The sequence below is a fragment of the Lycorma delicatula genome, chromosome 2 (genome assembly GCF_047948215.1).
Source record: "Lycorma delicatula isolate Av1 chromosome 2, ASM4794821v1, whole genome shotgun sequence".
NCBI classification, from domain to species: Eukaryota; Metazoa; Arthropoda; class Insecta; order Hemiptera; family Fulgoridae; genus Lycorma; species Lycorma delicatula.
In genome coordinates, this window is record NC_134456.1 from 202,660,859 (window position 1) to 202,673,288 (window position 12,430).

The window sequence follows — 12,430 nt, forward strand, 5'->3', positions numbered from 1 at the left end:
CGTTTTCATTTTACTAAAAGTGAAGATGCCATTTCGAAACACATAACTAAATATAAGTCTGCTCTTCAACACAAAAAGAAATCGAAAAAGCTTGTCTTTTAAAAGGCGGCCTATGATTATTTTCTTTTACTTATATCATTCCGATGAATTAGATCAATGTTTACTAATCCTAAACCAAAAATTTCCCTAAACTTTAAACTTACGGCTTTGACTTGTGTTAATTGCAAACGTCTTCGGAAGGATCATAAGCACTCTGTGAACAGTAAAGATTGTGGGAATTATCAGAGAATTCTCGATATGTACTAAATTCAATTTCATTAAATGATTAGATTTGGCCAGTTAAATACATGGCCGGCTTACATTGCTCAGGTTGGATTTGGAGAGATTGCATTACATAGAGGAGTGGATGTTGTTTTGTTGCAACATCCATATATTGTGTTCGGTGATCCTCCAGATTTTCTCGTTATTGCGGTTCTGAAAGCAAGTCCGGTGTTTTGTGCAGAGGAACTTGAATGTGTTTTTATTCGGCAACTCTCAAACAATCATCATGTCTTTGTCTGTTTGGATGTTCAGAATTTGCATTTGTATGTTGCTAGTTCATATTTCCATTATAGAGATCCTGTTGATCGTCATCTTGAGGTCTGGGATAAAATCCTACAATTCTCTAGCACTAGTCCAATCCTTATAGGTGCGGATGTGAGTGCTAGGTTACTCTTGTAGCATTGCGGTTTCACCGATTATGGCGGTGAATTAATAGGGGGCTTTTAAACTCAGCATGATCAACAAGTATATAGGTAAAGTATATGGGTGAATTGCCCACCTATGTAGGGATAATAGATGGGCGTCGATTGTTTGGTGTAACAAAGATAGATGTTACCGTTGGTAGGTTTATCCTACCAAGGAAAAACCTTGAAGGAAGCTCGCGGAGGGACGTGAACTCCGAGCCACTCAAGCTTGCAAGATGCTTGATCTGTAGAATCATCAACGCAAGATGACGTTTAGCCCGGAAAATATCATGATTAAGCTCCTAAAAGGCCGTTTGGCAGTGCGTCAGCGAGTTCGTATTTCAATAGCAGGCGGCGTATAATGTATGTTCAAAAGAAAGAAGTGTTTCTTCATGAGAAATTATAATTTAAGAAGCACCTTCAATACGTCGCGAAGAAGACCTGCATAGTCTTCTTCGGTATTCGACGTAATGTCAATCCTGATTGGGATCTTAATATTAAGACCATGAGCATTCTGTATAAAGGCGTGTGTGAGTCTATTATGCTATAGGTGCGGCGCCTGTTTTGAGCGGAGAGGCTAAAATATAAAAATTATCGGGACATATTTTTAAGGGCTCGACGTCTAATATTGTTAACGGTAACGGGTGGTTACCGTAGTATTTCACGGGAGGAGTCTTGCTGATTTCAGCCGATAGACTTGGTTGCGTCTGAGAAGCAGTAGTGGTATGTTGCTAAGAAGTCCGGTGAGTTTACTTCGGATAAAGTTCGAGAAATTGAATCACGGCAATGCCTTGTGGCAGGCCAGGCGTGATGAGACAGAGAGTGGGCGTTATACGCATGATCTCTTTCTAAATGTTGGTTAGCGGAACACCTCTTAGATACACCCTAATAAATATGTGACGTAATTTCTTTCCGGCCATGTTGCTTTTAGGGACAGACTCCAGAAATTCGGCCTGTTGATTCTGGGATGCGTCCTCAGTGTGAACAATTGGATGACGCCTACCATGTTCTTTATGAGTGCTCGAAGTACGAGTTAATGCTCACGGAGACCATCTATCGGCTTAATCTTAACGGGTCAGCGTTGGATTTCCGTGTAAACTGCAGGACCCAAGCCTAATGTACAATAGTGGAGAGTTTTACAGTGTTCTTGACAAAGAAAAGGATTGCTGAGGGGATCTAGAGCCTTGCTTGGATTTCTCTTGTATTCTGTTTTTGTTGATGTTTTTTTTTATAAATTATGATTTTGTTGTTTTTTGTCCTTTAATTTGTTTCAGTGTTACTGTGTTGTTATTGCTCAGTGTAATATTTTTATCTTTCTTGTTGTGTGTTGAACTGACTTTTACCTTCTATGGGTAGGTAGTTCAGATTCTTTGTTCAGTTAAGTCCTTTCAGTCTTACTGAAGATTCGGGAAGATGTATTATTTTTGAGTTCATTAAATAATACACCGATGGTAATGTCACTCGTGGCATTCTCATTGGTGGAATGCTTACCGAGGCGCACTGGAATATGTCAGAAGCTGAAGTTTCGAAGATGACTTCCGATAAAGCCCATAAGGGCTAGTGACGGAGATTGTCTTCCCCTACGGGGGAATCAGTTCATGAATATTAGTTTCTTCCTTTTCCGAGTGCGCTGTTTGTATATCGTTCCAAGATGGCTGACAAAGGAAGACTGACTGTTGACAGCGCGTAAAGACTTTGTTGTTTTTAAATGAAATGAAAAGTCTGGTGCTTACACAAAGACGGTTTCGTTTCCCTTTTCCAACTCGGTGGTCGCCCTCATTTAAAACAATAGGCAGACTTTAGGAATACTTTAATAGTGATGGTGCAGTATTTGAGAGTAAACGTGAACGGTTTGCTGACGTTCGTTCTCTACAGATTGTCAAAGCTGTCAGAGCAGCGAAGTTGAGGAGCCCGGGCAAATCAAAGAAAAAACAGCAGCACAACTTGGGATTTCTAGGCGATCTGTGCAGAGAATTTTAAAAACAGATCTGCATTTGTATTCATAAAAAATAACAGTTTTGCCTAAACTAACGGTTGACAACAAAAATCAAAGAATGGCATTCGCTTGGAACAGGCTGTATTCCAAGACGTATTTTTGAACAATGATTTGTTTTAGATGAGGCACATTTTCACCTAGACGCGGTTGTTAATAAACAAAAAGTGCGTTTTGGAACTTCCGAAAATCCACACATGAAAAGGTGCATCACGCTCCAATACTGTTCCGTAATTCTTTCTTAAAATAATTAAGAACTTAAGTAAGTTAAAATAATTACCTATATTTTAAAACGGAGGTAATTATTTTAACTTATTACTAACATTTATAAGATTTTTATCTTATGACGATCAATTGTTGTCTCTAATTTTATCGTATGGATTTTATATATTTTAATTCTAAATTATGATAAATTCTTCCTGAAGATGGCAGAATAGCCGAAAAAGTTTGAAGAAATGAAATAATATATTGGTAAGCTGTTTTTAATATTATATTTATAATAATTAACGGTGTCATTTTTGAAAAACTTAAAATTGAAACTAAATTTTCTAGTCTTAAAACCAGGTTGTGTGCAATAAAATCAAGTGTTCACTACACACGGCACAACCATGTAATCTCGCTTTTCATTTACGTATGTAGTTTCTATTTTCAATATACAGTTGGATTAAAAAAAGAAATCTGATTTTTCTGTTCTAATATTTTAACCAATTTGGAAAAATATGCATCATATACTTATGTATAGAATGCATTTTGCTAAATTAAAGGAAGGTCTATTTTACATCATTTGGTAATAACTTCTTTAAATTCCAAGAAACCTTTCTTGGAGTTTACATTTATGAAGAATACTTTTTATGAAGAATAACTTTATAAAATGTATAATTATGAAATATTAAATACAAACTATTATCTTTCATGATGTTTCCATTTGTCATTAAAACTATAGCGAGCGTTTAAAAAATGTACAAATCCAGTTCCAGTAAATGATTTTATAACGATTTAGTTATATAAATTCAAAATATTCAGCATTTTTGACGTCTTATTAACAAATCTGGCTGGAAAGAAAATTAAATTAAATCAGTAATCTATATAAATAGTTACAGTCAACAACTAAACTAATCGCTGTAACCAACTCGTGAAATAATTAGGCACTATAATTTACTACTTAAATTAGTTTAATTCCTTAATAATTGTTATTTACTTCTATGTTATTTAGTTTTAATATTACAACGCATTTGTACAGATATTTTGATTTGACATATAATTTTATTTAAAAGAGTTATAAAACAGTAACAGCTCAGATTTAGGAATCTTTTTTCGTTAAACAGACTATTCTATTTTTGAAATTGTTTTCTTCATTATTTCTTTATAAATTTACCATAATTACGTGATTTGAACTTGTTATTCATTATCAAATATTATAATTCTTAATCATTTTGTTGAAATTAATTACAGTTTTATCATTTCTTCAAGTCCTTTTATTATTTCTAAATTGGTAACTGATAATATCAAGTGATTTAAATAGAGAAATTTATTTTTTTTATATACTTTTTAAAAATTTATCTTCGGTATTCTATAAACAAATAAACATATTAGAATTTTATCAAATCACAATAATCGTATTTTAGAAATAAAAATTTAAAAACTAAAATGGTAATCAAGAAATAATTATATTGTAAAGAAATAATAGCAATGGAAAATTTTGTTATTAATTTTTTCAGAACCTTTTTTGAGAAATCCAGTTTTTGAAATATTAAGAATAGCTGAACGTACTTTTTAAATAACAATATTTCTATCAGAATTTTTAGAATAGCAATAATAAAAAATTGTAATTTCCAGCGTCTGATTCATTATTTTTTCTTTTAGCATCCGAGACTACCGTTAGGTATTGCTTCAGCTTCAGGGGAGGACAGATGAAATATCGATTTAGTTGTGTGTGAAACTGCCATGCCTGACCTGGAATTCGAACCAGAGACCTATGGATGAAAGGCCGAGACGCTACCACTCACGCCACAGAGGCCGGCTAACATCTGATCCATCTAGGCAATCTGAGTTCGAGATTTAAATGTTTTTAAGCTAATTTTCATCGCAATTGGGATTTTCAAAAATTATAAGAGCCGTTTCTACTTTTCATTCTACTATAAAAATAATAGTTTTAATAATAGTACTTCATAATTATTCTACATATAAATATGTAAATTAACTCTATTTCATTTATTTTCTCTTGCATCTTTTGATGATGGTCGTTTAACAATGGAAATGACTATTACATGCTATATTTTCAGGTAAATTTTTATAAATTTAAAATAGCGGTATGCTAAATTTTGATGATGTACTTAATCGTTAAAGTAAATTTTAATATACCTAACGTAAGTGACATATACATATATATAAATGATAAATAACAATTTATTTGTTATTTTACAACTGTTTTTAATAAAGATCAGATAATATCTAACTTTATTTGTTTTAAGTTTCAAAATTATGTTATTAAAATGAGTATTATACTAAGTTAAAAGAAATTTACTAAAAATGCATTATTATCATAATAATATAAACACATCTTCTTTCATGCATTCAGGTATCTTATCAGTTAGAGAAAATAGATTTATTAATAAATAATTGCGTAATAATAATTAGCAAATTTTCATAATTTTTTAATTAAGAAAATGTGTTTTTTAGCACTATAATTTAATCGGTAGTGATACTCGTTGATGTGTATTAAATAAACGATAGCATTTAAACGTTCGGTATTTTAACACTTTATTGCTCAGTATTTTATTCGTATTATTATATCGCATTATTATTTATTATGCCGTATTATTATAAGTTGCTCAGAATTTTAAAAAATTTTCATTGCAAAATATTCAAATTGTTAAGTAATTAGCGCATAATAATCAATCGACTGGTAAAAAAATTATCTTAAAAAAACGAAATAAAAGGGTTTTATTGCAATAGATAAATTAATTATTACATTTTTTTTATAATAGAATGAACTTTAAGTAATACATTACTTAAAGTTCATTCTATTATATTAAGTATTAAATACTCAATTTTTTTTATAATTAAGTTCTATTTTATTATATTAAGTTGTAAATTCTTATCCCTTTTTATTATTTTGATTTTTGCAAATTTGTTTACCGAAGAACTAACTTTATATTAATAAATAATATAAAATAATAAATATCAAATGCTCACCTAGTTTAATTTTCTTATTTCCCTAATATATTCATTTTTTTACTAAATTTTTAGCCCATGTTTGGTAAATTACCAACATTTAATATTTTACTGAGCATTTTGCGAGTTTACCGACATTTGGTTTTTATGCTGAACAATTAAGTATTTTACTGAAAAACTAAATGAAATACTGTGAATTTGTACTTTGCATTTAGTTAAAATACTGGCATTTAATTTATAACGATAAATAAATAGCTCCGGGATTGGATTCCCGGCTTGGCACTTTTATATCAGTCATCACAACCGTTTTACAAGTTTCAATTCATCAAATAAAATCATGAGAAGACCTTTGATCTAACCGTATTATTAAAAAAATCGTCTACCGCTGTATTATAACTTCTAATTACGCGGCTGAAACCTGTATCATAATAAGGGTCATTACAAAACAGATTTTTATTATGATTCAGGTGTTCAACCAATCAAAAGCCTACTTTTTTCAACCACTGACCAATCAGAAGCGGGTATTGTTTAATATATCAGCTGTTTTTTTACTTCGATTTTAATCCGATTTATTAGTTAAGCAAAGGTTAATTTTAAAGCAGAAGTTAATTTTAAAGTACACCAATAGGTAACTAAATTTCTATTTTACACTGTTTTTCCTTTGTTAATTATGTCAGATTCTGAAGAAGAAATGTCTTTAACACCGATCGATATTAAAGAAAAGGAAGAACTTATGACTTTTAGGAAGAACTATTGCCAGAAAAATGTTATTTTTTGAAAAATTAAAAAAAAAGTATTCCGTAAGCAATTTATTCTATCATTTATTTAAATCAATAATACTTTTTTTCTCAGCTATAGAAAAAATACGGTACTCAACTCTCTATAATGTCATTAATGACAAGTTACGACATTCTCCAAGGCTCGTGTCGTAACTTGTTTCGCACTCGTGCATTAATGGCTATCATAATAGGCTCATTGGGACAATTTACTATTTTGTTTGGAAACGTTTAATACAAATATTTTTTTTATTTTTTATACATAATTTCATCTAAATAAATATAAGCAAACGTGATAAAAAGTAGTTTCATATTTTGCGATAAATTTGAAAAATGATCTGTGATCAACACACTTACCGCTCTTCCGGCTTCATTATTATGGAGATTCATCTTTTCTCTTAAACTTCTTCCTCTTTCTCCAGTATCCACAAATTCTCTCGAGAATTTAAATCCAAAACCTATATTATCTGAACAACCACCCCACTCCCAATCACGAAGACCGGTTGCTGGAGGACGTGCCTGATGACTGTAATCGCACGTACAGGATTCTATACTTCCTTCACTACAGGATCGTGCTACTGCATGTGTTACCGCTGCACTTGTAATAGCATAGATGAAGGCTGTTTCTCTACATCCTATAACAAAGAAATATATAAAACTATACGTGAAATAATTACGGAAAGAACAATTTAATAAAATATTGTATCGGCAAAAATTGGAAGAAAATATTTTAATAAATATGACAGAATTTTCAGCAATGTAAACTAAAATGTGGAATTAATTCTAAAGAAATAGTTTTTATATTATTTGTTTAAAAATAAATGGAACTATTTTTTTTTTTATAGGACAAATAAGAATAGCCCAACCCGTTGTTGGGTATTCAAGAAAAAAAATAGATTATTCTACGGATAATTTATTTTTTCTTTGTTAATTAATTGTTTATTACATGTTAATGAAGAAATTACATTGTTACAATAGAATAAAATAAAAATTCTAGTCGACAAAGAAAAGCGGCTTTAGCTTAATATCCATTTTAAATAAATATTACCATACCCGCCGGCCAACGTGGCGCAAATGGTAGCCATTTGCGCCACGCCTTTCCGTAGGCGCTACCGTAGCGCCTTTGCCGAAAGACGCTACGCCTTTCATACGGAGATGCTGGATTCGAATCTCGGTCAGGCATGGCATTTTTCATACGCTACATTTCCATATCCCACGCACAAGCTTATGTGGCGAAATCATCAAGTAAAAAAAAAAAATTAATATACTCTCATTTTAATCACTATTTGTTTATGGAAAAGTAAAGTTTCTATTTTTAAACGATTTTGTGATTAATATCAATTATTTTAAGTTTGAATTTTACATAAATCTACATTTAGATTTGCGTACAAAAAAGTCACATTATCAGTAAATAATTATATGTTGAACTAACGAATTAACTATATAGTTTTATAATATAATCTACAATTCTATAACTATTAACAAGGAGAATGAAAGGCAATAAATATTACAAAAAAAAAAAAAAAAAACATTGGGATTAGTACAAGTCTTCCGAAAATGAAAGGCTAAATGTAAAATGAATTCTTTTCAATGAACTATTGCAAAATAATCCTTTGATCGTATTATACAAACGGCTGTGAGTGGAACTAATAACAGGAGAGTGACCACTGGATAAACCCATCTACGCTATTAGATTGTGTTCTCAAAGGAAACTCAAGCTTTATTGTATGTATAACAAAAATAATTTCTCAAAAAATTACGGGGGCCTCTTTATAAATGATGGATGGAATAATTATTAGGGTTAAAAATCTTTCATTCTACCAGGATCTGCTTTCTGCTTTGACAGATCAAAGGAGGATCAAGGGAATCGTAGTTTCCGGGCGCATTCATACTTCTAGATAGAACACCCGCGGCGACTGTACCCAGGGTGCTTAGCTTGTTTTCCCATAATAGTTATTACAGCAAAACCCTTACCTTACAATTAGCTTTCTGTATATCTGCATTGATTGTTCCTTCCTTTTTACTCTTAGTGTAATATTGGACTTCTTCCTGTCCCGCCCTGGCTACAAACAGATTTCCTTTCTTACCCTCAATCTTGTGTTCAGGTTATACTTTACCGGTTAACTATCGTTTTAATATTTCTATGAAATAAAAAAAGATTGTTTTTATAACCATCACTCATAATTCGACCGTTAAAAGCATATATGGTTGATATAAGACGTGACTTTTAAATTAAAAACTATTTCTTAGTAATTTATTATCGTTTATTTTTTTTCAAATATTCGAGAGGAACTAGAACTAGAATCTAGAACTAGAAAACTTAGATTTGACTAAGAAAATTTAGCAGTTTAGATTCAATTGCAATTTGGGAGAGAACAAAAATGTGGGCAAGTAATGGATATTTTGACTGTGCATTATCGATCTTCGAAAATTATATCTTGAACCTTAGAATACAAAAATTTATATAATTCAAAAAGGTTTAATTCCTTCTTTCAAGAAATAAGTCATTTACCTTTATGTTTGTTTGTAATGTTAATATAGGTTTTACATTTACATATTATTCGAAGGGTAATTTTTTATAATCGCTTCATTAACTACACTGGCGAAAATTTTTATTCAAAATTTCTACAAAATAAAAGGTTTTGAAAAGCAATTGACATTATAGTCGAGTATACAATTAAAAATGCATTATTTGAATCACTGAATGTTATTGATCTAATTAATTAACCACGTCAAATTAATTAAATTGAATGATTAATAAGAGATTTTATTAAATGTATTACCTTGACGTGGTTGTATTACTATCATTTTATACAAGAGAATGTTTTTTTGTTTTTTTTTTCATTTTAACAACTTTACCTTATCATTATTTTATTGTTAATTCTGTATTTTGTGATACTCCTTTAATTAGAGTTTTCCTAAAGTCTTATCTTGATACTTCAACCCAAATGATAAAATAATATCGTTTTTTTACCGCGGTATAATACTTCTACCAGTTTCTGAAAAGATCTGTCTAGTGTATAATTATATACTGATCTAAATAAAATGTTTATTTATTAATATTTGGATTTGTTTAGGACGATTTGCTTTGCATTACAAGTTCTGTTGTTTCCTTAGCGATTGCAAGAATGATTTTTACTTTAAACATAAAAATTGAAGTCTAGGTTGTAAACTATAAAAGTTTTATTTCGATTTTTCTGGAAAAAAAATGGTAAAAAGGAAACTTTAAAAGTTTGTTAAAACGGTTTAAATTCAATTTTCTGTTAAACAAACCTATTAAAACTAAATGTTTTAATTTTATAAGACTTTATTAGATATTTATTACATGGATAACCACTATACGACTAACAGTTTAAACATATGGCTCGTTAATTTAATACTACACGCACGTAAAACGGTAATTTAGATATTCTATAAATGGTTTTATATTCAATTTTCATTCATGTGGGCTTATTATTATTAATGTATATTTTCATTAGTATTAAAAATTGTTACCGTTCTGAACATCTATGTGTCAATTAAAATTACATTTTGTGTTTTCCCAGAAAGGAGTGTAATGTACTTAGCGTATACGTATGTATATTTTTTTGTTCCACCGTAGCAGTTCAACGGCTGAACCGATTTAGGTGTATGACTCCGCGTTGGGATCCTTAGGTTACCGGCATAGGTTAAATAAATATGTAATATTTATTTGTTTTAATAATTTTAAAAACTTTGAATAAAAATATACTAAATACAAAATTGTCCCCGCACTCTCTTTAATTGCCCTTTATTAGTAATTATCATTCATTAAAGAGCTTTTTTTGGCAGTCTTTTTTTAAATATTTATCTCTTCTTTTAACTATTCATATTTAAGGTTAAATTTTCGGATCCTAATCCCACGAATTCAGGACTTAATTTAGTTATCAATAATATTTAGTCGCAAAGAATTAGAAAACAAGAATAGAATTCAATTCAGCATTACTAATTTTAACCAAACGAAAGATGAAAGAATCCTTTTAAATTATCGTCTTCTTTTTATATGACTTATACACACAAATATTATGAATTATTTCGAAATTTTCTAAGACAAAAAATTTTACAGCCGAATTCTCATAGCCTACATATTTTTTTACGTTTTATTTCATAACATCGTTAAATAAATAACAACATTCTTTTAAATATTAACATATTTTCACATAAAATGTTTAAACGTTCATAAAATCTTGGCCTGTATAATTATTTTTCATCGCTTCGCTGTGGCTTATTTCATTTTCTAAAAATTTTAAACAATACTGATTGAAGAGTTTATAAAAGTCCATCCGTTTTAACCGATAATGTTTGCTGTTTAATGTTGAAATATTTCTGACCGCTATTCATGTAACTAAAACGTGCCAAATCGGTCTGTAGGGCAAAGTATACTACATAAATCTTAGTGTGCTAACAGATATTTTTCAAACTCCTTGAGTCGTAAAAAAAAAAGAAATTAAAGTTTAATATCTAATAATAAATCATAAAATATTATATTTCATATGTAATAAATTTAAAGAATATTTAAATTTTTTTTAGAGCTTTACTGTGAACACGTTTGAATTTTTCGTGTACCATTACGTATATTCGATAAATTTAATAAGGTAAGTAATGTTTTAACTCAAATTCATTTCGAGGAAAAAAGATAAGTAGTGGTACATTATATATGTACGTAAAGTGGGGAAGAATTTATTATAAATAACTTGAAGAAAAAATAAATACTTAGCTAAAATTTTCTATTCAATATTTTCGTTTTCATACGTTATTTTGACAATTTTAACTTTGAATTTAATACAGCATATTTCCAAAAACAAAACAAAAATTTAATTATGATCGTTTTTAAACCAAAATTCACGATATGCGAAGGAGAAAGAAATGTACGTTCAATGAACTTCATGCTTACTAAAAGATTCCGGCATTTAAAAAGATATCCTATAAATATAAAATTATTTTTTATGATAAAAGTTATTTTTTATTTCATATTTCATTATCTTTCTTTTTAAATTATTTGATATTTTATTACATTACCTATGCTTCACGATGGTCTTATTTGGTCTATAATAAATGTATTTAAATAGATATACCATCATTTCAGCCGTTATCAAACCGGAAGAAGAACTCTTCAGCATTTTTCCACCTAATACGGTCTTGTGCGATGTTCTGCCAATTTGGCCCAATGTTCTTAACAGTTCATCAATCCAAAGAGCCTTTGATCTTTTTTGTGGACGTTAACACTCAGTGGTATCCATTCAAGGACTAATTTAGTCCATCTGAAATGGATCAGTCCTTCTTGCTGTATGGCCTGCTCACCGCCATTTTAATTCTTTAACTTTCATGATGATATCAAGTACTTTCATCTATTGTCTGATACATTCACAGGTCTTTCTACTCCGTCTGGTAATTCCAAGCATATATCGATCCATATTTCTTTATGGTACCCGCAGCTCCTGTAATGACTGAACTGTTAATTTCCAAGTTCGCTCCCATAGGTAAGGAATGGCAGGATGCATTGATCGAAAACTTTCTTTTTAAGGCAAAGCGGGAGTTTTTTCTTAAAACTATGTTAAGTCTCCCGAATGCCTGCCATCCGAGCTTAACTCTTTGTTCAACTTTTTGATTTTATCTCACTCAGTTAACATCCGTTGGCCAAGCTACGTGTAATGATCTACATTTTCGAGTTCTCCAGAGGCAAAAATCTTTTTTTCCTTGGCAAACTTTTGTAGGTAGATGACCTGGCTCTTTTGAAGATACAT

At 30.3% G+C, this 12,430-nt stretch overlaps 1 protein-coding gene across 2 annotated transcripts in view; it reads right to left on the minus strand.

Moving 5' to 3' along the window:
* wg (Wnt family member 1 wingless) overlaps window positions 1-12,430 on the minus strand; it is a 122,799-nt gene that overhangs the window by 16,426 nt on the left and 93,943 nt on the right. For both annotated transcript variants that reach the window (XM_075357035.1, XM_075357034.1), the window contains exon 3: window positions 7,026-7,303. In XM_075357035.1, coding sequence (XP_075213150.1) covers window positions 7,026-7,303 — 278 coding nt within the window. The remainder of the gene's footprint in view (window positions 1-7,025; window positions 7,304-12,430) is intronic.